Source organism: Delphinus delphis, chromosome 12 (assembly GCF_949987515.2).
Source record: "Delphinus delphis chromosome 12, mDelDel1.2, whole genome shotgun sequence".
NCBI classification, from domain to species: domain Eukaryota; kingdom Metazoa; phylum Chordata; class Mammalia; order Artiodactyla; family Delphinidae; genus Delphinus; species Delphinus delphis.
The window spans coordinates 31,219,962-31,246,469 of record NC_082694.2 but is presented as its reverse complement, the minus strand read 5'-3'; the positions used below and the strand labels follow the sequence as shown (position 1 = coordinate 31,246,469).

Sequence of the window (26,508 nt, the reverse complement as noted above, 5' to 3'; positions counted from 1 at the left end):
TTATTGTGGAGACAATAATGCTTTGTTTTAATTAGACTCAATTTAAAAAGAATTTTATTACCAGTAATGCAAATTCACCTTCACCCTTCTCTTTTCAAAAATCCCTGGGTTCTTTGTGCATGATTATTCTTCTGTATGGGGTATAGAATCATTTTGTCCAGTTTCCTCTCAAAAAATCCTATGAGGGTTTTGCTATATACTGTTAAATATAAAGTAATTTGTGAGAAATTGATATCTTCCCTTCTGGAATATGGTATTTTCTACATTTAATCAGGTCTTCCCTTACATCTCTAAAATTTAGTTTTTCCCCGTATTTATTCTTATATGTTTCCTGGAAGTATAATGCTAGGTATTTTATATTTTAATTACTAACATGAAATGAATCCTTTATAAATAGTTTTTGATGACTATAGGAAAGCTAGTGATTTTTATATATTTATTTTAAAACTATCCCTCTTACAGGACTATGCTAACTTTAATCCTTGCACTATAGAAGGATCTCTCAGAAATGTGTAAGAAGGACTAGAAACATGATAGTGGCAGAAGACAATTTAGAAGCTATTGCTATAATCCAGATCAGAAATGGTGAGAACCTTATGGAAGGTAGCAATGAAGATGAAGAAATGTTGATGGGTTCTAGAAATAAAGGGGTGCAATTGATAAAATTTGGTGCTTAAGTATGTGTGAGGGTGAGGACAAAGAAGTCAAAGATAGTACCTGGTTTTGTGACTTGGGCAACTTACTTATAGTGGTAATAATAATCTGTCCTATAATTACCGGTATTTGAATTATAGGAAGGAAAATGAACATGACTTAAAGTGAGGGTGAAGAGATGATGAATTCAGTTTAAAGCATATTTAATTTGAAGGCATTGAGGTGAGAATTTGATAGACCAGTGGATAAATGGGTCTGGAGTTTATAAGCAACGCCTGGGCTAGAAATAATGATTGGATGAGATAAGCTACAGGAAAATATGTCAAGAATATGACAGGAGGGAAACCTAGGGAACACTGGTCTTTAAGGGGTGGGCAAAAAAAGTAATCTGGTGAGACATGTAAGAGCTGGGATGGGGAATCAAAGCCAATTGCAAGGGTGAAAGTATAGATGGCACAGAAAGAAAGGAAAGAATAGGTAGTATTCAGTAGCTGATGATTTGAATTTGAGCTGCTTTATGTCTAAGTGAAGATTTCTAGTAGGGAATTGGATGTATGGATCCTGGAATTTAGACCTATAAATAGAATGTAGGGCAGTAATAGAGCTATAGTACAGGTAAGTAGCACGAGCCTCAGAAAAGCAGAGAAGATAGAAATAACGGTCTGGAAAGAGATGAAAACCCAGGAAGATACCACCACTCTGATGCTGTGATGTGTAGACTTCACTGCTTCCACTGCCTAGTGGAAGAAGGAAAATGGAGCTTTTCTATAAAGATGCTTCAATGCAAATGTAGGTGTAAATTGAGCCCTCAGGTGGAGTTAAAGGTTTGATGAAGCTAGAATTAGATCTGTCTAGTTTGGGGAGGGGAAATGGGGATTAATACAGTTCAATATTCAGAAATTGGTATGTCCATTCAGCCCCCAAGTGATGTCCGCATGGATCCCTTCTTTTCCCAGAGTTGGCCCTTTGATCTCCTCTCCCCCACCAACCTTAACTATATTCAGATACCAGAATGCTAATCTTCCTTGGAGTCTTTGTTTGGTCGTGGTAGAGAATCTTGCTTTTGTCATCAGATACACATATCGTCAAAGCATATGTCCTCAACAAAGTTAGTACATGTGCCTTCACTCAGGTTATTGCTACAAATGTTGACTAGTCCAGGGTGACTCAAGCATCTAAAGATCAACTATGATTTGACATAATTGCTCTCTGCTTAACCCTGTTAGCACCATCAGCCCAGGTGATTGCTTCACCTGACCTATCATCATATCCATTTTGTTCACTAACTTAAAAAAAAAAAAAAACACCACTTTGCCCATTTTGGAGAACATAGAGAGTGTGTGTGTGTGTGTGTGTGTGTGTGTGTGTGTGTGTGTCACATTTCTATTCCCTACCTTCTTTATCCAAATTTATCTTGCTGCTCCCCCAACACAAGCTGTGTCCAGTTGAGCCTTTGTCAATCACTCAAATGTTGCAGTTTTAGTCCCTCTTCATTGCAGGAGCACATGCTTCAGTTAAAAATTTTAAATTCTAGATTTAAACAGTATTTTAATGGTATATTCTCCAAAATGTATAAAGGTGAAACTAATGCATATTATTTCAGTATCCAAGTATTTAAAAAGTAGGAGTTCTCATGTCAGTGCTACGGCTTATATTCTGAGTATTTATTCTGTTCACCAAATACTGCTGGTAAAGGGTTCCAGAGATCTGTAGCATTGAGTGAGTGAGGGTTCCATTCGTCACTCTCAGGTGTAGTATCAACTCCTGTCTCTGTGGAATTTCAGGTCATTCTCATGTGTATTCATGTAACTGAACCTGAAACTGATTTTACATGATAATGTATTTTAGGTTCCAAGAGACAAATAACGTGTTTGCATTAGAGACAGTGGGAAATCTTAGACAAGAGTGGGAACCATGCTTATTGGTGATAATAATGACTCCCCACCTTCATCCCAAGTATTTGCTATACATAAAGACCATCAGACGTTGAAGCCAAATGAGAAGTGTGTGTATTTGTGCACTGTGTCTGTTCATAAAATATGTAGTTACTTGATTAGAAATTTTTCAGTAATGAAAATTACTACCGTTATTTATTACTTAATATATAGCTGGCTTTGTGAGCCCTCTATGTGCATTGTCTCATTTAATCCTCAGTGTAATCATATGAGGTAGGTATTCTTATTGTCCCCTTTTACAGTAAGGAAGCTGTAGTTGATAAGGTCAGTGACTTGCCAAAGGTCACACAGCTAGTGGGTGGGAGTTTTGAGATTTGAGCAGTGACTCTCAGACTCCAGATGCATACTTTTAACCACCATACTAACCTTCAGTTTACTCAATTCAATAGTTTGGTTCTCTGTTTTATTTTGATAATATTACTATTATTATTAAAGCAACAAATTTGTTTTATAGGAACAAGTAGTGATGAACTTGGACAGCAGGCTTCTGATCTTCCCTTTATATATCTGCTGTAACTTCCTGTATATATCGCCAGAAAAAAGAACTGAAAATAATCACCATCCAGAAAATCCAGAAAACTGAGGATCTCATCAGCTGGAAACAGTAGCACTTTGTAAACTTTTTTGGCCAGATTTAATTTAATGGCCCTGCAGATATTCACATCTAAGGTGACTAACAGTGACAAAGGCCTTATGAACTGTTCAGATAATACAGAAGACTATTCTTATCCTCATTATATTTCTATGCATATTTAAAAAAACATTTTAAAGCCAAGAAAATATCTGTCAAACCGTTTGTTATAAAGATGTCGACTCATGCTTTTTAATTTGGCATCAGTAGAAAATTGCCGTAGGTAAATTTCACATTTCTCTGCAACCAAATATAGAGTTAATTTTTAGCTTGAACTTTGATCCTACCTAATGTTAGTGAACCTCGATTATCCATCTGTAAGTTTTATTTTTATTTGGCTAAAAGAATGCTAAAGGAATAATTTGGCCAATTATAAATGCTGTTTCAGTTGGTGTGTTTAAAGCTGTCCTTTAATTTTTTCAACTGCTCTTTATGATTCCTCCTCCTAGTCGAATATTCTTCCAATCTATATATGTTTTTAATCATTAAATTTTTTTTCATGGTTTTGAAGACTGAGGAACTTTTTCTTTAACTTAAACATTTTCATGCTATTTTATTTTGCTTTTTATTGATATTTAGCTTTACTAAGACTTTAACAACAAAAAAATCAGGTCCAGACTTTCAAATGAACTTGGATGGGGGAGAAAATCAGTTGGATTCTGAGGATATTCCTTTGCCTTACATGGTCTTTTCTTTGACATTCTGTACAACTCTATTATTAGGTCACAGATTATTTATGTACCAAATATTACACTTTAAACATTCTCATATTCTGTGATCTTTTTATTTATGTTCAAATTTTTTAAATTGGGAATCCTATTTCCTACTTAAGCTCAGGACTTTATAACCTCTGAATTGAGTGCCTTTGAGTTACACATGCTATTAGAAATCTCATAGTAAATGTAAATAAGGTCGGAGGATATCATATAGAAGCTGATAATAAAACATTAATATACAAATAGAACTTATTTTTGTCAAAAATGAGATGTACATTTGTCATGATTTATATATGTTGGTTTCTTGTGTTTACTGCTGTTTTGAAAATAGCCATGCTCATTGTCTTTCCAGTCAAAGTGAGTACTTTTTGTGGTTAATGTATATTTTTAGTATGTTTTAAGAAAAATGGGAATTACTTTTGTGTATCTGTACAAATAAATACTCATTTGGAAAAAAGAATCAGCTATTATATAAAATGACCAAAATAAAAAAATAAGTTGAAACCAGAATTTTTTTTCCAAGTTAGATTTTTTCCAATTAGATTTAACTTTTAGAATTTATTGCTAGTTTTTCTTCCCTAGTGATATGTCCATAGATTCATAAATCACTTTTGTCCTTTCAAAATTCATCCTCATGGTAAATTTAAAGGAAGCTTTTAAATGCCTTCCCTATCTCTACCCCTAGAACTGTAGTAAAAAATCCAATAATTTGGCTGTATTGAGGCTTCATTTCTTGTTTTTGTATTTGGCTATAACTATATATCTCTTCCATGAGATCCTTTTGTTTTTTTCCTATCTATGGTAACATCAGAGGTTCCTCACCCTTACATATTAAAAAATATAAATAAATACCAAACAAATTGAATTCTTTGAATAATTGAATTTTTCCAAATCTTGGGAGTAAAGATACTTAAAATTTGAGTATATTAGTGAGTAAAATTATTTCATTTCACTTATATGAATTAATCAAATTGGAATTACATATGGTTCCTGTCCATTCTTTGTTTCCTGGCCAAATTGCTTATGTCATTCCCAGATAAAATAAATATTTGTTCAGTCATAAGTAGGTTGTGTTCTCATTGGAGAAACTGGTAATTGTCAGCTAGTACTTCACATTGATAGTAAAGATCTGCTTTTGTTTTCTTACCAAATACTTTAATGTTTGCATACTTTTCATTCTTTATAATTGGAATATTTTCAATAAAGTATTAAAAGTGTCAGCTGAAGTATCATATAAACTATTATATATGAAGGTGTTTGTCAGCTTTTGCCTTATAACCTTTGCCAAGTCTTTTTTTAAGTTGCAAGGGCTAGAAAACAATATTTACCCACTAATAATTATTTTTACTTGGCTATCAGTAAAGAAGAGGTCCTTAAGAGAAAATGTTCTAGAGTTCCATGCTAAATTATTAAAGAGAGATATGAGTGTACCTTTCCTTTTTTTTTTTTCTTAAATAAATTTGGCTTGAAACTTAGCAAGGTAGGCAAAATTAAATGAATGTTGTAGTCATTAGCTTTTTAACCAAGTGTTTAGCAGCCAACATTTTATCGCATTTCAAGTCTTTAAATAGGATTCATTGCCATCATTAATGAGCAGATTTCAACATCAAATGCAAAATTAGGGTTACCAAGAGTCAATTTGGCTTTCTAAATTTAAGTTAATTAAAATTAAATAAAACTTATTAAAATTTACTTCCTCAATCACACTAGACCCATTGTAAGTGCTTAGTTAACCACATGTAACTAGTGTCTACTGTATTGGACAGTGCAGATATAGAATATTTCCATCATTGCAGAAAGTTCTGTCCAACAAAGGTGATCTAGAATATTGGACTGTTAACGCTGAAACTATGTCAGGAGTTACATTCACTTAAAGATGAACCCATGTAAAGAATAGAAAGGATAATAGAGCCAGGGGTGCAAATGGTAGATAACTTGTCAATCACCTAGAACGATGTGTTGAATCATAATTTCAAGCAATGTGTACCTAAATCACTTGACTACATTCAAAAACAAAAGTCATTGTACAGTTTCATCCCAACCACAGAGTTTGCAGTTCTTCCCAAAGTCCACGGTACAGGGATACAAAAGCAAAAAAACCTCAAACATCATCAATCACTGTTAACTAGTGGTCAGACTGCATCTAAATTAGGGGGGGAAATTACTGACTCAACAACGTGCATCCATTTGTAATGATCAAGTAGGATACTTTTGTAAAGGCTGGTGATTTTACATAAAATAGGACTAGAAGAGGTGAAACAAAGTTTAACCAAGGCTAAAAATAGTACATTTGCCGGAATCACAGATGGTTAATGTTGATTCTTATGTAGAGTACATACATACTTTACAGCTTGCCTTTACTGAAAAATTGCTGTCTGGTTGGGGAGGGAAGTTATAAGCCCTACTCCACTCAAAACCCATTAAAATGGCCATTAGAATGAGAGAAACTCAGGTATTGAAAACAGGATTTTTCTTCCAGATACAGTGCTGGATAATCTGCATTCTGAGAGCGGGCAACTTGATCAGTAAATAAGGAAGCCCTAGCAGAATACAGTTTCTATCCCACATCTTAAAGGGGGAGGAGCCACTTAGAGACATACCACTTCTTTTCCTGCCTATGGTTAATCTCAGGGCTGTCCCTTTAGGAAACTTACTCCTTTGGTTTTTTTCTTTCTCTTCTGTACTTTGCTTTTTTTCCCTTTATACTCACACCAATATTTTAAACATGCTTAAGTTTCTCCCATCTTTGAAAAACCTTCTACATTTACCTCCACCCACTGCCATATTTTGCCCTGCATAAGCCAAACTTCTCAAGAGGGTTTTATGCAGGGAATTCCCTGGTGGTCCAGTGGTTAAGACTCTGCTTTCACTGCCTTTCACTGCCATGGACCTGGGTTCGATCCCTGGTGGCAGAGCTAAGTCGTGTGGTGCAGCCAAAAAAAAAACAAAAGGTTATACAAGTTCTCTCCACTGCAAAAGCCATTCACAACCCAACTCCACTAAAACTGAGTCAGCAAAGACTTTGTTGCTAAATCCTTTAGGTTAGATGTGGGGTTTTTTTTCCATTCCTTTTAACATTTAAAATTAACCGCTTTGTTCTCCTTAAAAACAGCAGCCTTCTCTTAAAACTTCTCTGACCTCACACTCAATGGGTTTTCCTTCTCTTTCTCTGGCTCCCCCTTAGTCTCATTTTGGGGTTCTTCCTCTAGCTGTCTCCAGGCCCTTTTCTCTCAGCCTCCCCGGGGTGGTTTCATGCACTCTCATGGCTTCAAATGAACATCTATGTTCCGACGATTCCTTTTTTTTGGAATCAAAAAATCAGCCTAGATCTCTCTTCCAAGCTCCAGATAACACATCTAGTTGGCATCTCCTTTTGGATGTTCAGAATGGCACCTCGGATTAGTATGTCCAAGATCTGAACATATATGGTCTTTACCCAAAACTTACATTATGTACCTTAGCAAATGATGCTACCATCTACCCAGTTGCACAAACCTGGATGTCATTGTTGAATCTAAAATTCTATCATTCTCTGTCTCCAAAAATCAAGTTTTTCCAGTTTTATCAATTACTTCTCAAATTCAGCCACTTTTCACCTTACCTACTGCTAACACTCTAGTACAGGCCACTGGAGTTTCCAGTCTAGATTATTGTACCATCCTCCCTAGGTGTTCTCCCCCTGTAGTCAAGTCTCCAGTTACCCAAAGTGTTCTCTGAATAAACGCAAATGTGATTCCCTCCGGTCCTCAAAGCCCTTCAAAGGCTATTGCTTTTGCCTCAGGATAACTCTACCATAGCTTACAAGGTTTCTAGTCTTGTCTGTACATTCCACTTCTTGCTGCCTAGGTGGCTGCCATACTTCTTTAGTTCTCTACTTTTAGCCTGTCTGCTCCCTTGCCTCTTGCCCTGGCATATGCAGTCTCCTTTGCCCACACAATCTCTTCCACCTGTCCACACCACAGAAATCACCCCAATTAACCTGGCTAATTTCTACTCATCCCTAAGGTCTCGTTTGGACATCATTTCCTCCTGGAAACTTTTCTTGAGAAGCTTTCCCCTCAAACCAGTTAGGTACCCACTTTATGTGCACTCATAATATCTTGTTCTGCCCCTCTCAGTGCATCTTGACACTGTATCCCTCACTGGACTGCAAGCTACTCAAGAGCAGAGTTGTTTTTTTCATTGATTAAATCCTCTGGCACATAGGTGTGCAGTAAACATTTGTGTGAATAATTGTATTAATCATGCCTTTATTTCTTTCATTTTCTGCTGTTTTGACATCTGGGGCCTTGCTGAGACTGCCCTTCCCAGGGCTAGCTAATTTCTAGAGATAGCAAAAGACTCCCCTTCTGAGTGTGCCTTTCATATGCAAACCAGCCAGGGGAAAGCCCGTACTCTCCAACCACCTCCTTTATCGAGCTCACAAGCCAAGGCATTTTTCCTCTGCTATAATGACCCCAGGGCCAGGTAACAACAGCTCTGGACAGCCCCTAAATCCCAAGGCCCGCTGTAATTATTCAAACTAGTCAGTCTTAAACCTACTTAGCCTGCTTCCCAGCCTCTGCTATTCCCTCCCACAAAACTCAATAAAAGCTCTCAACCATACTTTATTTCCCCTTTCCCCCTCTGCCTCCTGACCCACCCTAGTTCTTCCCCAGGTGGACTTAAAACTATTTGCGTATGCTGTGTTTACAATTGGTTTGGTATGAAATATTTTATGCATGTGGACAAGACAGTCGGAAAGAAAAATGGGGGGTGGGGAGGAATGAGAACTGTATTAGGGTGGTTTATATATGGCTTTTTCCAGACATTTCTATAATAACATCAGGCAACACATTTTAACGCCCACCGTGGACAAAGAAAATGGGGAAGCCACCTCGAAACGGGGGTTGAAAGAGCAGACAGGATAACTGCTCTCGGCGAAAACTCCAGACTCGGAAGAGGGGACATCGGGCCGGGGCCGCGTGACTCTGCGCAAGCGCATCACCTCCCGCCTTCCTTAGAAGCCGGAACCCTGGCGACTCGTTTCGACGCTTCCCAGGCTGCAGGGAAAGCTCAGTTCCCCGCCCTCCCGGAAGTTGTTGCATAGTCGTTTCCGGGGCGGCGTGAGGTTGGGGAGGACTCCGAATGGGTCGCAGCCGCAGCCGGTCCCCGCGAAGGGGTGAGTCCAGAAGCAGTTCTGAGGGTCTGGGGCTCGGTCGAAGACCCGTCTCCCATTTTGTTCCCAGTCCAAGGGCCGCGGAGAGGAGGGACCTTTTCTCAGGAGGAGAAGAGAGGGGGTGGATGGGGAACGAAGACCTGGGCCCTACACGTTTCAGCCCTCGGATTTGAAGGCAGTTTTTTTCCGAAGTTGGGGTTTCGCCGACCCTTTGTCGCCCTCATACAGTAACTTTTGTTGTACTTGTGGCTGGGGAATGTAGAGTCAGGCCACGGTTCCCTTCATTTCTGGGTGACCGATTGCAAGTCATTCAGCCTTCCTGCGTCCGAGTTCCCGTAATTAGACATTGGGGGTAATATTGCTTACCTTTAAAAACTGAAGTGAGAATTGATGCCACACTGCGTAACACTCAGCATGTGATACCGCCAGGTTCTTAAATGCTCAGGGTTTCCTTTCCAGTTTATAGTAGGGAAATCGATGGTTAGGAGTTTGCGTGCAGGGAGCTCACCTCGTAAGCTCACCTCGTAATGTCTTCTGGCCCATGAAGTGGGCAGTGAGAGGTAGAGAAGCCAGGACTTGGATCGGGAGATGTCAGGTAGTCCCTCGATTTTGCCCCCTCGTTAGTTTTTATCACCTTCAGCTAATCAGGGTTGATCTTAAAAGTTAAATGAGCCCTCGAGCCACAAAGGGCTATTGAGCACTTAACATGTTCTCAATCGGAATTGAGAGCTGCTGTTGAAGTCGAATACACACCGGATTTCTTTGATTTAATGCGGAAAAAAGAAAGAATAAAGTGTCCATTTTTTATAATGAGCACATGTTGAAATGCTAATAGTTTGGATATATTGGGTTAAATCTATACTGTTAAAATTAATTTCATGCGTCTTTTTTACTTTTTTAATGTGACATCTAGAAATGGCGCGCATTATATTACTGTTGGTCGGCGCAGCATCCAGTAGATGTTGGAGGTAATTTTCGGCTCTACAATTTTGTATTTATATTAGAGCGTAGGCGGTCCCGGTCCACCTCCCGAGAGAGAGAACGCAGGCGCCGAGAAAGGTCCCGGTCCCGAGAGCGAGACCGGAGAAGAAGCCGCTCTCGATCCCCGCACAGAAGACGTTCCAGGTAAGTGCAGAAAATAACCAGAAGTTTTACCACAGCTTTGTAGTCGCTGCGCTTGACTCTGTTGTTATCACTTACAAAGGCACTTATGATTTCATGAAATGAGGGGAACTTTATCCCACTTTATTCTAAACCTAACATTCGCATTGATAAAATGGGGTTGATAACATTCCACATAGTAGAGTTGCCGTGAGGAGTAAATGAGAAATAATACGTGAAAAGCACTTAGCAAGAGTAAGAAATAAGTGTTTTGTATTTTTGTCTTGCTTTTTTATTTACTTTTGGTGATAATAATTTATTCAAGTATATAATCAGGAATGTGAGGGCTTCCCTGGTGGCGCAGTAGTTGAGAGTCCGCCTGCCGATGCAGGGGACACAGGTTCGTGCCCCGGTCCGGGAAGATCCCACATGCCGCACAGCGGCTGGGTCCGTGGGCCATGGCCGCTGAGCCTGCGCGTCTGGAGCCTGTGCTCTGCAACGGGAGAGGCCACAACAGTGAGAGGCCCGCGTACCGCAAAAAAAAAAAAAAAAACAGAATGTGAGATCTTGGAAGAATCTTAGAAGTGGACTCTGGTTCTTTTTTTTTTTTTTAATAAATTTATATATTTATTTTTGGCCGCGTTTGGTCTTTGTTGCTGCATGCAGGCCTCTTATTGTGATGGCTTCTCTTGTTGCGGAGCACCGGCTCTAGGCACGCAGGTGTCAGTAGTTGTGGCTCACGGACTCTAGAGCGCAGGCTCAGTAGTTGTGGCGCACGGGCTTAGTTGCTCCATGGCATGTGGGATCTTCCTGGCCCAGGGATCGATCCCGTGTCCCCTGCATTGGCAGGCGGATTCTTAACCAATGCGCCACCAGGGAAGTCCTTGGACTCTGATTCTTAATAAGCATCAGACACATTTGTTTGTTTCGTTGCTTTTTTCTGCCTTACAGAAAATTTTTTTGCCCTAGCTATACTGAGTGTAACTGATGATTAAACAATAAATAATTTTTTGCTAACATTCAGGGCCTTCTTCCTCATTCTGCTTTGGGGAACAAATTCCTGGTTCTCTAGAGCCTGGCTTTTGTTCAGCCTTTACCTTGCAGGCACTCATGTATATCTGTGCTCATCAGCACAAGTGGCCGGGTATGTCTTTGTTTCTGACATTTTTACTTATTAAATTTTAGATCCCCAAGACGACATAGATCCACATCTCCTTCCCCTTCTCGACTAAAAGAAAGAAGAGATGAAGAGAAGAAAGAAACAAAAGAAACAAAGAGCAAAGAACGTCAGATAACTGGTAATGTTATTAGATAAATAACTGTAGGAAAAGTACAGCCATGTTTAGATAACTACAGTTATGATAAAATTATAAAAGTATAATTTTTGAACATTTAACTATTAAGTTTTTAATAGTGTTCATTGCATGTAGTTTTGAGATGTTGTTTTAGTTGTACCTTAGTTGCTGGTTATCTGGTGCTCTAGATACAAGGACAGTTAAAAACATGAGAATATTATATTTTGGAAGTATCGTCAAAACTAGTGTTCTGTCTGATATTAAAGATGGTCCTTCCTAAAGGCTCCAAGCATGTCATTTTAAAAACACTTATTTATTTATTTTTTGCTGCATTGGGTCTTCGTTGCCGAGTGGGGGCCACCCTTCATTACAGTGCGTGGGCTTATTATGGTGGCCTCTCTTGTTGCGGAGCATGAGCTCCAGGCACGTGGGCTTCAGTAGTTGTGGCTCGTGGGCTCTAGAGTGCCGGCTCAGCAGTTGTGGTGCACGGGCTTAGTTGCTCCGCGGCATGTGGGATCCTCCCGGACCAGGGATCGAACCTGTGTCTCCTGCATTGGCAGGCAGATTTCCTATCCCCTGTGCCACCAGGGAAGCCCCCAAGCATGTCCTTTTAAGCAGTCTCTTATGATGGAGGAAGGAGAGCGCAATCCTTCCTTGCCCCTTAAGTTATATGCTATCCAAATTGAGGAATTTCTATCATTAAACTCAAGTCTTTAGCTAATTGTTTAGTGTATTCTCTGCTGGTAAGCCACCTCTCTTTTTATATGTATAGAATGATAGAGTTTAAAATTTTGTCACTTATTTTTGTAGAGGAAGACTTGGAGGGCAAAACAGAGGAAGAAATAGAAATGATGAAGTTAATGGGATTTGCCTCCTTTGACTCCACAAAAGTAAGTAAAACATGTAGCCAGTTAAGTATTCTTATTTGAACTGATCTGTCCCATTTTTCCATATTCTTTTACTATCACTTGTAATTTCTTTCACTGATACAAGTTTTTTGTTAGAAGACAGTAACTATCTGTGTGAAGGGATTTGAAAGCAAAGAGAAGGAAGTGGTGAGCTGCCATTGGAATTCAGGGAGTATTTGCCTGGGATATTTGAGTTAGATCTTAAAGGGCCAGTAGAGGTGATCAGACAAAGAAGAGGAGGACGATGATTTGAAGCAGGGGGAAAAGCTCATGACAATGCCATGTAGGCATTAAAGAGCATAGAGTATTGTGGGAATTTCAAATTCAGTGACTAGTGAAAGCATGTTGGTGGGCTGGTGGCTATGAATGAGGCTAGAAATAGAGGTGGGAGGCAAATCGCAGAAGGCTTGTGATATCCTTAGCCATGCTGAGGAACTTAGAGTTGATTCTTTAGGTGATGAGAGGAAGCAGTGGTTTTTAAGCAAGGGAGTAACATACGTGTGTTTTAGAATGATGATCTGGGGCTTCATGGAGGACAGATGGGAGGCTGAGAGAACTGCCGTCGTGCAGTGAAAGATGATGAAGGCCTGAACTGAGAGAGGGGCTGGAATATGGAGAACCATTCAGGAACCAGAGTTAGTGGTGGTGGGATGGAGGTGAGTAGTCAGTGATGACTCTGAAGTGTCAGGCTGATAGGGTTAACCAAAGAAAGGATTATAGGAAGGGGAAATGCTGTGAAACAGAACGAAGCGCAACTGCCAGATAAAGATGGCATTGCGTAGTTGCATGCATATCTCATAGCTCAGAAGAGGGGTTGACAGGAGTTTGAATGCTCTCTAGCCCTGACCGTAATCCTGGAGACAATAAGAAAGTAGGGGAGGCAAAAGTGGGAGGGCTTGTGGAGTGGGAGATGAAGAGAGGGAGGGGGGAGAGAGATAGGGAGATAGGGAAGTACAGCAAAGGGGAGATGGAGGGAGAGAGGAAATTGAATGAAGAGAGAAGGGAGGATAGAGAGAGGAAGCTAGTAAGGATAGGCAGGGAGAGTGTGTGTGGAGAGAGAGAAAATATATTTTAAAAACTTTCTTTTATAGAATTTTAAGTCCTTTTAATTTTGCAAATTGAAGTTGGAATTTTTGAGGAGAGTTGTCAAAAATTATCCACTTCCCCTAATCTTGTGTTCCATTGAGTTGTGAACGGAGTGGGGTAATCTCAGGTGCTATAAGAGTTTCTTTCTAACTGATGTGATTATGTGGGGCTCCCATGTATTTTTTTTAAATGACAGTGTATGACCTAAGAGGAGTACCAGAGGCATGACTGTTATGAGGTGAGAAAATTAAGAATGCGCTCTTGTTCTCACAAATGGTTATGTGAACCCCATTTTAGAATTTAATGCAGTTTATGTCTCAGGTTTTTTTCCTGAATATACCAAATCCTTACTTGTTATTCAAAAGAACATTTTATGAGTGAACTGGTTTATTAATACATATATTGGGTAAATATATGGATAAAAATATCTCCAAAGTGAGACAACTAAATTTTATTGTTTTTAGAATAGTGAAGGACCTTCACTATTAGAATTCTTTTCTCTTTTGGTTTTACTGTTGCCGGATATTATGTTTGAAATTCCTGAGAATCAGATGTAAAGATGGAGCCACTACTTTTAAATGTAGTCTTTTAAATGTTTGTGTATAAAGGAGAAATTAAGTGAGAATTTATAGATCCCATAAAAATTATGGAGTACCACAAGAACAAATGATGTCAGTTGTTTTTTTAATGACATCTACAAGGATGTTAATTTAATTCATATGCAGTTGGCTTCATGACTATCAGTTACAAAGTCTCTCAGCTCATTTGTATTTTTCAGTAATGTGTATCTTGTGATATTTCATCATTAATCTATGGTGGAACCTCTTAATATGCCAACGTAGTCACTTATTTTCCCTTCCATTTTAGCATTCTAGAAAGTTTCAAAGTTTGGCTATGCTTATTAATGGATAGTTCTCTATTCCAGCATGTAAATGAGAGGAGAGCTAATAATATACAACTCTGCAAATAGTTTTCAAAAATCAGAAAGCCTTTAGTAATTGAACTTAGTAAAAAGGTTAACATCATTTACTTTTTTTTCCAAGTCATGCCTACCTCCTATTCTTGGGAGGTTAAAATAATACACCTTAAGTAATTTACTCAGTATTCCCCCGGCCCCCAAAATGCGGTGAAAACAGGAATAGAAAAGGAAGACCAAATATACTTGTTTTAGCTCAACTTCAAATATATACCTCACCTGTGCATGCCAGTGGATAGGAATCCTTTTTTTTGGCCTAACACAGATATCTAATAAGTATGCTAAACAGGGTACACGCCCATGTGTAATAATAGGGGAGGGAGGTTATGTGTGTGTTCCTGCACATGCACTCATGGTGGCATTAACTGGCAGTGTTCATACATTTAACAGTCATTTTCTGAGTACCTGCAAGTGCAGTAGCCTAGGATGTGACAGTTGCAAAGGTCACTCACAGCCATATCCCTCCATCAAGCTCCATATGAGCTTGCAGTCTGATGGGAAATAACATCATGTATATGATGTTATACATCATGATCATGCAGAGTAGAAAATGCAGGGTATTGCGAGGAAAGCACAGTTAACATTCTGTGGGAGTTAGAGAAGAGGGTGCTTCCTGGCAGCTGGATCATTTGAATTGGGCCTTGAAGGATGCATAAGAACCAGATGGTTGAAGATTGGATGGGGGTCAGGAAGACAATTCAGGCATGAGGAACAGAAAGGGGAACAGGTTGAATCAAAAGACGCATAAAGGAATTACTGAAAAAAAAAGTCTGAGATACAAGTGATACAACATTAGCATCTGTTATTCTGATTCTTGATTTAAAAATCAAAACTTCAAGGCCTATGTAAGAAATGGGATTTAGATAGGAATGGTGACTGATTTGAGAATGCCATCAGTTAAGGTCATAAGTTAAATTTTTGTGAATGGATTTTTCTAGAGAAAATATCCATAACTTGTATTTGGTTTTGAAGAATTCTATGACCAGAAAAGGTGAAGCTCTGCTACCCAATTTCCCTGTATGTCTTGCATATAATACATATACCATGAGTGTTTGTTGGTCTGAATATTGGTTTATTTGCTTATGTGTGACTATAAAAAATGTGAACAGAGAGTTATAACGCTTGGGAGATCATGGGATATCATCAGGATCTGAAAATTCTTTCACTCATTGGACTACCTCATGCTTAAATGAATCTTGCCATTTAAGAGGGTCTGTGGGATGCAGCTCTTTGATCAAGGCATATAATATGTTCTTTCTCTGGTGTGTTGTTTGCTCGTTTGTGTGTGTGTGTTTTGTTTTTTGTTTCTTGCTTTTCTCCAGGGGAAAAAGGTGGATGGCTCTGTAAATGCCTATGCCATAAATGTGTCTCAGAAGAGGAAGTATAGGTATGCATAGCTGCCATTATTATGTTTGAACTAATATAAATTATATGCTTGGGAAAGAATTTTTTATGGGATAATGATGTTTGTAGGAAATGTAGCAGTTTTCCAAACAGTCCCTTACTTTAATAGTTTCCATATTGTCCCTTGTTTTAATCTTCCTTGTTTATATTCTTGTATGTTAAAATAGTTTCCCATTTACATGTGAACTAGTAACTATTATAAAGAAGGGTAGTTGCCTTAAATATTTTAGGGCTCTAAGTAGTTCTTTCTTTAAAATAACATAGTCTTAAGTCTTTAGGCTTTAATTTCATTATAATTCTAGGTTTTAAAATAGATTCCTCTTGAATTATTTACCTAACTTGATTGTATAAGGATTTCAACTGTAAATATCCTTCTGTTAAATATAGGTATATTTTATTAATACCACAGAACAAACCAATCCATACTTGAAATCTCACTGAATGAATGGAAAAGTCAAGACATCTTAAAACATTGCCTTTCTGTCTACATTTATCACTGATAAAAGACTAATATTCCAATTAATTTAGAATATGAATAGTGTGATTTGAGACTGCTGTGAGTTAAAGTACCAGAATCATCAACAGTCCATTGTAAAATTACTTTCAATTAAGGTCTTATGGGGAGAACTAGTACAGTGTGAAATCAGATTTGCTTGATGGGTATGTATTTTGAAACTCTTCTCTATTTCCTTAAACTAGCTAGGTGTTTAGTGTTACCTAAAATAAATATGGATTTTCAGTTGATTTTTTTAAAGTCTGTAGAATCTTCCCAAATAATATTGAAAGTATATTTCCGTACCTCTATTTGGATTTTAACTTTGAATACTTCTTGCCCTAGACTCTGCCATTTTAAAAATGGTTTATAGGTTTAATTTCTGAAGCAAGTGATTAGTTCTTTTATAAGACGAATCCAGAATTTTTTTAATGACAATAAATTTTCTCATCATAGGCAGTACATGAATCGAAAGGGTGGATTCAACAGACCTTTGGATTTCATTGCATGAGAATTGAAATATTGAAGAATGATTTTTTTCCCCTCATCTTGATGAGAACAGTGGATTTTGTATTTTGTATTTAATATGCATCAAAAACAGGATCACAGTCCCTCCTCCTTGTAAAGTAAGAAAATTTTATGATGTGTGTAGTTCACTTACCCTGCCTCAAAAAAAGGTTAAATATTACATTTTTTTTCCTTTAGGAAATTTCATTTGGGGCAATCATCAACCCCATTTTTTTTTCCTTATTCCTATGGAAACTGTATATGTCTTCTTCTTGGATGCTCTTTATGACTTTTTAAAACACATAAGAGTAATTTGGAAGTAAGTTTCTCAAATAAAGCAATATTTTTACCCTTTTGTATTTGATACTTTTATTACTAGGTAAAAGAATCTCCCTACACGTTTTCTTTTTTCATACATAGATTTAGATATCATGATTCTTTATAGTTTAAAAATTAGAAGAATGAAAAAGTATAACTGGATTTTTGTATCTTCTGTGTTTTTTGCCCCCCAAATACCATTTTTTCCCAATAGAAAAGTAATACATGCTTATTATTTTAAAAATTAAAAAAAAAAAAACTTGGAAGAAATCAGAAAGTAGGGGGAAAAAGCCAAAAATCAGCCAATAATCTACCACCAGAATATTAATATTTTGGTATATGTGTTTCCAGGCTCCTATGGGTATGTATTTCTTGCCCCTACCCAAAGAGATCAGAATGTTTATGCCGCTCTCTTTTACTAATCTTTATACTCCCATGTACTGTGAACTTTTTTTTTTGGCTGCATTGGGTTTTTGTTGCTGCACTTGGGCTATCTCCAGTTGCGGCGAGCTGGGGCTACTCTCTGTTGCAGTGCGCGGGCTTCTTATTGCGGTGGCTTCTCTTGTTGCAGAGCATGGGCTCTAGGCGCGCAGGCTTCAGTAGTCGTGGCTTGCGGGCTCTAGAGCGCAGGCTCAGTAGTTGTGGTGCACGGGCTTAGCTGCTCCGCGGCATGTGGGATCTTCCCAGACCAGGGCTCAAACCCGTGTCCCCTGCATTGGCAGGTGGGTTCTTAACCACTGCGCCACCAGGGAAGCCCATACTGTGAACATTTTTTTAAATGCTCTTATAAATTCTTTGAAAACTTACCTTTTAATAGCTAGTTGGTTATAGTGATACCATAATTTATTAATTAATCCTTTATTGGTGAACATTGCCTTCCCTCCCATGATTTGCTATTAGAATTAAAGCTGTGAGTAGATTATTTAGGGGTTAAAAAAAAAAACAAAATACAACACCAGGACATCCCCAGCAGTCCAGTGGTTAAGACCCTGCCTTCTAATGCAGGAGGCACAGGTTGCATCCCTAGTCGGGGAACTAAGATCCCACATGCCCATGCCATGCAGTGTGGCAAAAAAAAAACCAACCAAACCAAACCACAACACCTTGAGTAGTATCCCTGTTACACGTATCTTTTTGTACTTGTTGCCTTATTTCCTCGTTTCATTCTTGGAGGTGGCATTGCTGGGTGAGATAAAGGGTGCATGTTTTACCCTTTGTGTGCATGTTTTAAGGCTTTTTTTTAATATTTTATTTTTTGGCTGCATCTGGTCTTAGTTGTGGCACGCAGGATCTTTCGTTGCAGTGCACAGGCTGGTCTCTAGTTGTGGTGCGTGGGCTTCTCTCTAGTTGTGGCGCGTGGGCTTCTCTCTAGTTGTGGCTCACCGGCTCCAGAGCATGTGGGCTCTGTAGTTGTGGCATGCAGGCTTAGTTGCACCGCGGCCCTCACCAGTGAAGTATGAGCATTTCCATTTCATATACATGTACCAGTATTGAGTGTAGTTTTTTCTTAAGTTTCCACTCTGAAGGTTAAAATAATGGCATTTGGTTTTGTTTAATTTCTGAGGAAGGTGAACATTTTAAGAATGTGTTAGCCATGTATATTTCTTTTGTTTAATACTAATTCCAGACCTTGGGTCCATTTGTCTTTTGACAAGCTTTTCTTTTTCTTATTTGAAGGAAGCTCTTTTTATATTGAAGATAATGACTATTACCTATTCTGTTTCTATCTCAGTGATATTTGAGGCTTTGTGGCTAGATTTTAAATTTTGTGTTGTATTTTTTTGAGTAAGTAATATAAACACATGGAACACAATTTAGACAGCACAAAGGGTATATAGTGGTGAGGTAATTGTGTATCCTTTCAGAGATATTCCATGTATACACAAGCATATAATATATATGTATATTATTACTCAAATTTGAGCAAACTCTACACACTATTTTGCACCTGTTGTTTTTTCATTTACTACTACATCTTAAGATTGTTTCTTATATTGCCCCTTATTTTTTAAGGGCAGCAATTATAGTTCGTTGTAGGATGGACTATAATTGGACATTCAAGTTGTTTCTTATCTTTTGGTATTAAAAAAAAATAATGTGGGGACTTCCCTGGTGGCACAGTGGTTAAGAATCTGCCTGCTAGTGCAGGGGACACGGGTTTGAGCCCTGGTCCTGGAGGATCCCACATGCCGCAGAGCAACTAAGCCCGTGCACCACAACTACTGTGCCTGCACTCTAGAGCCCATGAGCCACAACTACTGAGCCCGCATGCCACAACTACTGAAACCTGTGTGCCTAGAGCCTGTGCTCCACGCCAAGAGAAGCCACCACAATGAGAAGCCCGCGCACCGCAACAAAGACCCTATGCAGACAAAAATAAACAAATAAATAAATTTATTTTTTTTTAATGATGTAATTACTATTCTTATATGTCCATGATTTTACAAGTGTCTAGCTGGATTTTAAATCCATACTGCATCTGAAATTTGACCACCTATTGTAGGTCTCTAAAAGCTTTCCTGGCAAATGAGTTCCCTGTAAAGAAAATAATAGTAGTATGACTGCATTGCATAATACAGTGTACAGAGCACCTTGGTTCATTTAATCCTTATCAGATAGAGCAGGTACTATTATCTCCATTCCCAGATGAGAAACCTGAGGCTATTCAGACCTAGAGGCAGAAATGATTAATGTTTACACTACCTACTGGCTTCATTACTTAAATATTTAAATGTGCTGCATCAGCTGCACAACTTGTAGTACCCATTGCACAAGTGTCACTACCCCGAGCAGGTGGATTATTCTGCTTAGACTTTTTGCCAGGTAAGCTAAATAGATTCTCATACCCCCACCCTCCAAAATACTGTCTATCTGTAAATTATCTATGACAAGGACTTTCTGACCACATTTTTGCACATCTAAAGAAATGAGACCCAATTGTTGTCTTATTGGGAAGCTAAAACTTCTGGGATGAAATAATATGCCCAAAATCAGATGATAGGTTTTTGGGTTGTCATGTTAGTGTGGTTTTAGTAGAGATTTGACTTGAGATCCTCAAGGCAGCATACTTTGTAAAGAAATAATCTGAGAATACCCGGTAGGTCAATAGGTTCACTCTCCGTAAGCTAACACCAAAGAAATGGAACAGGAGGAAATCTTTAAAGATCTAGAGATAAGACACCTCTGATCTTAATAGAAGTCTTGGTTTGAAGGAACTTTTATCCATCAGATCATCTGATTCTGTAAGAATAAGAAAAATGGAGCATCCTTGTCTTCCTCTAACAGGCTACTGCCTCTCAGAAGACATAAGTTTTGCTAAATCTTCTAAGTATCTAAATGCTAAGAGTGTTCTAGGGCCCAATCCGTGGACTCTCCAATCTCCCTCTGGTGAGTCGTCCATCCACATAGCTTCAAACGTCTTCTGCCATGGCTCTCAAATTTATATTTCTAGCCTGACCACTTTACTGAATTCCAGGCTTGTATATGCACTTGGATTATTAGGCAGCTCAAATTTAAGATGAATTGAATTCTCATTTCCCTGCCCAGTCTTCTTCTCTGAGGCTTCCCCATCTCAGCAAGTGGCCTCTCCATTCACACCTTTGCTCAGAGCAAAATCCTTAGGGGGGTCATCCTTGACTCCGCTCTTTTTCCTGTGCCCCGCATCTGATTCATTAGAAATCCTTTTGGCTCTAACATCAGAGTGTATTTTGAATCCAACCACTGTTTTCCCCAGATTTACTGTGATACAATTGACACACAATTTTAAGATATTGAAAGTGTATGTTGTGATTTGATGTACACTGAATCTGACTACTATTCACCATCTGTACTAACAGAAGCCATCTCTCTTGCCTGGACTACTACAGTAACCCCCTAATAGGTTTCCTTCCCTCTTCAGCCTCAGTTTATTCTCTACCTAGCAGCAGAGTGAACCTTTTAAAATGTACATCTGGTCACATTGCTTCTGGCTCTGGTGGTTTTCTATCATTTAGAGTGAAGACCAATCCTTACTGTGCTCTACACGTCTGTATAGTTTGGAACCTGGCTTCCTGCAGCCTCACCCTTGCTATTGCACTCAGCCACGCTGCTAGCCTCCTTGCTGTTCCTTGAGAACAGGTATGCATCTACCTGAAGAGTCTTCCAACTTGCTTTTCTTCCCGGAATGTTCCTCCTCCCCCTCCCCCACCTCTCAGATTTACATGGTTAGTAGATTTACGTGGTTATGTTGTTCAGGTCACTGCTCAAAATAAGTTCATTCCTAACCACCTTGTCCAAAATAGTAGCTTCCCCTTCCCTCTCTATCCCTTTACCCTGTTTTACTCTTTTTATTTAGCGGTTTAAAAATTGAGATTAAATTCACCCTTTAAAAGTATATCATTTCAGGGAATTCCCTGGCGGTCCAGTGATTAGGACTCTGTGCTTCCACTGCAGGGGCCATGGGTTCAATCCCTGGTCGGGGAACTAAGATCCTGCAAGCGGTGTGTGGCACAGCCAAAAATAAGTAAATAAATAAAGTACACCATTTCAGTGGTTTTAGTATATTCACAGAGTTAAGTATTTATTACCACTATCTAATTCTAAAATATTTTTATCATCCTAAAAAGAAACCCCATACTCATTAAAGTCACTCCTCATCCCTCCCTATCCACCTCTACCCTCCACCCCAGAAACCACGAAATGTACTTTCTGTCTCTAAAGGTGTGCCTATTCTGGACGTTTTCATTTAAATGGATATTTCAAATGGATGGAATCACAAAATACGTGACCTTTTGTGTCTGGCACCTCTTGTGCTGCTTTTACATAGCATAATGTTTTCAAGGTTCATTTATGTTGTAGCATATATCAGTACTTCATCCCTTTTTATGGCTTATAGTATTCTGTTCTGGGGATATACCGTATTTTTTTAAAAATTATTTTATTTATTTTGGCTGCGCTGGGTCTTCATTGCTGCGTGCAGGCTTTCTCTAGTTGTGGAGAGCGGGTGCTACTCTTTGTTGTGGTACACCGGCTTCTCATTGCGGTGGCTTCTCTTGTTGCAGAGCACGGGCTCTAGGTGCACCGGCTCCGTAGTTGTGGTACGCGCGCTCTAGAGCGCAGGCTCAGTAGTTGTGGCGCATGGGCTTAGTTGCTCCGCTGCGTGTGGGATCTTCCCGGACAAGGGCTCGAACCCGTGACCCCTACATTGGCAGGCGGATTCTTAACCACTGCACCACAGGGAAGTCCCCACATTTTTATTTATAAGTCATCAGTTGATGGGCATTTGGGTTGTTCCACTTCTTGGCTATTACGAATAGTGCCACTATGAACATTCATATACAAGTTTTTGTATGAACATATGTTTTCAACGCCCTTGGGTATATAACTAGGAGAGGCACTACTGGGTCATACAGTAACTCTATGTTTAACTTTTTGAGGCACTGTCAAAACTGTTTTCCAAAGCAACGGCATTCTTTTACATTCCCACCAGCAATGTATGAGGGTTCCAGTTTCTCCACATGCTCTGCAAAGTTTCCTTTTCCTTATAGCTTATCACGGCCTGACACACTCTATATTCACCTGTTACTGTCTAGTTCTTCCACTAGACTTTGAACTTTCAGGAGTAGCGCTTCTGTCTTGTTTGCTGCTGTAGCCCCGGCACCACACAGTGCCTGGCACACAGCAAAGCACTCAATAAATATCTGTTGAATTCATGAATATAGTTCAGTAAACTTTTTTCACTTAACCACTTCCCTTGGTGTTTTTTTTAAATTAATTTTTATTGGAGTATAGTTGATTTACAATGTTGTGTTAGTTTCTGCTGTACTGATACAGCAAAGTGAATCAATTATACATATAAAAATATCCACTTTTTTAGATTCTGTTCCCATATAGGTCATTACAGAGTACTGAGTAGAGTTCCCTGGGCTATACAGTAGGTTCTTATTAGTTATCTGTTTTATATATAGTAGTATGTATACGTCAATCCCAATCTCCCAGTTTATCCTTCCCCCCTTTCCCCCTTGGTAACCGTAAGTGTGTTTTCTACATCTGTGACTCTATTTCTGTTTTATAAATAGGTTCATTAGATTCCACATATAAGCGATACCATATGATATTTGTCTTTCTCTGTCTGACTTACTTCACTCCACTTTCCTTGGTTTCTGAGTTAACCTTTAGTTCCCCAACTCATAAATGAATACATTTTTCCTATAAAAATTTTAAAACATTATGACAGCTAAATCTGTTTTGCACAGCCCTGGTTCACTGTGAATCCTTTGTGGTGTTTACTTCCAGATCTTATGCATGTATGTATGTAACAGAGTTAGTGTTGGAAATGAGGAAAATACACAGTTTGGCCTTCTTTTTTTTTTTTTAACACAAATAATATGCTTTAGGGATCATTTTACAACTTATTTACTCAGCACTGGCCTTGGGGATGTTTCCATGCCAACGTATGTACCTCTACCTTTTTTTTTTAACTGCTACATAGTGTTCAGTGTAATGTATGTACCCTTGTCTAGCCATTGCTCTATTTTTAAAGTAGCAAATATTTGTGGAATAACTAACTTTTGCAAAGCAGTGTTTTTAAAGGTTTTTAAATTTTAATTTTCTGATATTGGGTATCATGATATTTGAGTGTCCAAAGTAGCCACAAAGAAAGGGACTGATATTAAAGCAGAAAATTACAGTTCTGATTTTTACACTTAGAAGAATAAAATCAATTCCTCAAAAACTTATAAAACAGAATTCATTTTAATGTCATAGTGGTTAACTATGTCAAACTCAGTTATAAATAGTGTTTTTTAATTCAGCAGTTTGGGAACTTTTTAGACAGTTATATAATATCAACAGTTGTCTTCCCTGCCACTCTGAGGTACTCGCTGAAAAGCACCTCTCTGGCAGAGCTCCTGTTGCATTTAATGAACCTTCCCCTCAGCACCGGCATTTACATACTGTCCTATACCCACCTGGAGTATAAACCCCTCAGAGGAAGGAAACTGGGGCTTTCTAAAATATGTAGTAAGGATTATCTGACAAGTATAATCTTTTGTGGTTCCCATTTTCAATATTTTCTTTTACTCCCCAGTTCTATTAGTTTAGCTTGATGCCTGATCAAAGATATAAACCATTGTCAGCCTACGTTTATCTTATTACAGATAGCTTTTTATTTAAAATTCTGGTCATAAAATTCAGGTTCAAACATTCTGGAATTTCGAATTCTTATTTTGGGGGTTGTGCCTATCTGTCAGTGCTTATGTAATGCCTTTGAAGTGCTAGATGCTGGGAGTCACCACTTCTACTTTGTTTTAGGATTTCATTTCTTTTTTCAAAATGTGTACTTTCAGATTATCTTATTTAACTGGTCATTGTAATGTATTTGTGTAAAATAATTTCCAGAAAAACAAGAAAAAACCCTTTGTTTTATACTTACTGCTTGATGTCCAGTAGATGGCACCAAATGCCCTTTGGAGTTCTTCATGATACTAATTCCTGGTTGGTATTGCTGGCTTACTGATCTTGTCTTCCACCACTGCCAAGGAACAGAAAGGGGTCCATTCTTTAGTCTAATTCTCTGATTGTTATATAACTTAGTATTTTTGTTTGGAGTTTAAGATAGACCTGTTGGTGTTTAAATGGTTCCTTGCCATATCTCAGATTTCAAACTTTTTTCCTTTTTTAATTTTGTATAAGTGTGATTTTCAGTCAGGGTAATTCTAGGGGAAGAATCATGACTTTGAAATAAGACTGGGTTTAAAAAAAAGAGTTGAGGGTAAGGGAAAGAGTAAAGAGAGTCTGAGTGTTCATAATAAAATCAAAGAGAAAATATAGAAGTATACAAAATCCAAAATTAAGGTAATGAAATCAAAGTGTTTTTACTGTCAGTTTGGGCTCTTTAGAATTTCACTATGATTTTCAAATTTGTTTTACAGATAACTTGCAGTTAAAACATACTCTTTAAAACTTATATCCCCATTCTTCTAGCTTTTTTGTGCTTTCTTAAAAACCTTTATCTTCAGTGGTAAAGGTGAATATTTATTAGTTTTCATAAAGAATCACCTTTTAGGTCCAATTAACCATTAAAACCAGAAAATATGTGTTCTGTATGTCAGGCCTGGTTTACTGCGTATTAATTCTGTTGAGTTTATTTAATTTTAATGGATTTGTCAACCATTAAAAAGGACACATTTAAAAACTTACCATCATAATGTGTTTCTTTGTTTTTCCCCAGTGTTTGAGTGTCATTGTTTGTGACTCATATAGAAATCCGTCTCTTAGTTGTCTTGTTTTTAGAACAGCTACCAACTGGAGCATTGACACCATGGGCTCTGAGTGAAACAGATCTAGGTTCAGTTTCCATTTCTGGCTGAATGGATGTCTAGGAAAGTCATTTAGCTTCTTGGGCATCAGTTTCCTCATGTGCAAAATGTAGATAATTAACCTATCTAATGGGGTTATATTGAGGATTAGCAATAATGTAGGTAAGTTACCTGACAGGCTATTGTTTTCACATATTGGCAACAATAAACTTTTCTAAAAAGCTTTGTTAAATATGTTCATGCTTTACTCATTTCTATATTCAGGACTCTCAATTTACGAAGAGTTTTATTTCCGTTTCTTAAAATGAAGATGTCAGTATATTAACAGAGTAACTTGGGTCTTGAGATAGCTTAGGGAACAATTCCTAAATAAAGTTTCTAGTTCTGTCTATGTACATTTATATTGGTACCACACAAACACCATTCATAGCCGTCTTGAAAAGAAAGGATTCTTTTTGAGTGTTCTCCTCTAGAATTAAAAGGGAAGGAAAGACCCCGAAAGAGATTTATGTCAAAGAATCTCAGAATTCAACGCCAATCTGTAGGTACAGGAAGTTTCTGAGCTTTTAAAACCCAGTCGCGTGAGGGAGTAATTAGCCAGCACTTGGGGCGGGGGTAGTGCCTAGTGCCTTCGGAGAGCTCAGCTCTGTATACAGCCTCCCTACTCCAGCGCTTTCTGAGGAGAGAAAAAAACGCTGGGCGGCGAACACTGGACAGGAGACAGGCTTTTCCCCCGAGCCCCTCAGCCACGTGGCGCTCGGCGGAGCCCCAGGCCCACCGCCCTACCGTCGGGCTGTCTGCCGCTCTCCCTTCGGAGAGATTCGCGGCTGGGCCCTCGACCTCGGGAAGCCTGTAACCTCCGGGTCTCGGCCGGCAGGCCCAGGGATCCAGCCCCGAACCCGAGCGGGGCAGAGCGCCCAGGTGACGCGCGGTGCCAGCTTCCACTCGAGGGACGCCCAGCAGGTCCCCGGAACTTTTCCCCAGAGACAGGTCCCGGCAACAGGTCCGA

At 38.7% G+C, this 26,508-nt stretch overlaps 2 protein-coding genes across 2 annotated transcripts in view; both read left to right on the top strand.

Moving 5' to 3' along the window:
- The window catches only part of GMCL1 (germ cell-less 1, spermatogenesis associated), a 48,566-nt gene extending 43,593 nt beyond the window's left edge, over positions 1-4,973 (top strand). The window contains exon 14 of the mRNA XM_060026430.1: positions 3,064-4,973. Coding sequence (XP_059882413.1) covers positions 3,064-3,192 — 129 coding nt within the window. The 3' untranslated portion in view covers positions 3,193-4,973. The remainder of the gene's footprint in view (positions 1-3,063) is intronic.
- Positions 4,974-8,990: 4,017 nt separating this feature from the next.
- SNRNP27 (small nuclear ribonucleoprotein U4/U6.U5 subunit 27) lies at positions 8,991-17,239 on the top strand. The gene is made up of 6 exons (XM_060027562.1): positions 8,991-9,117; positions 10,119-10,239; positions 11,401-11,513; positions 12,321-12,400; positions 15,803-15,867; positions 16,834-17,239. Exons 1-6 carry the CDS (start codon positions 9,084-9,086, stop codon positions 16,886-16,888), a joined length of 468 nt encoding a protein of 155 aa, XP_059883545.1. The 5' UTR covers positions 8,991-9,083; the 3' UTR covers positions 16,889-17,239.
- The last annotated feature ends 9,269 nt before the right edge of the window (positions 17,240-26,508 follow it).

Coding starts and splice junctions, on each gene's coding strand:
- SNRNP27 (XM_060027562.1), top strand. CDS start 9,084: ATGGGTCGCAGCCGCAGCCGGTCCCCGCGAAGGG. Junction 9,118..10,118: donor CAGCCGGTCCCCGCGAAGGG/GTGAGTCCAGAA, acceptor TATTTATATTAG/AGCGTAGGCGGTCCCGGTCC. Junction 12,401..15,802: donor CCTCCTTTGACTCCACAAAA/GTAAGTAAAACA, acceptor GCTTTTCTCCAG/GGGAAAAAGGTGGATGGCTC.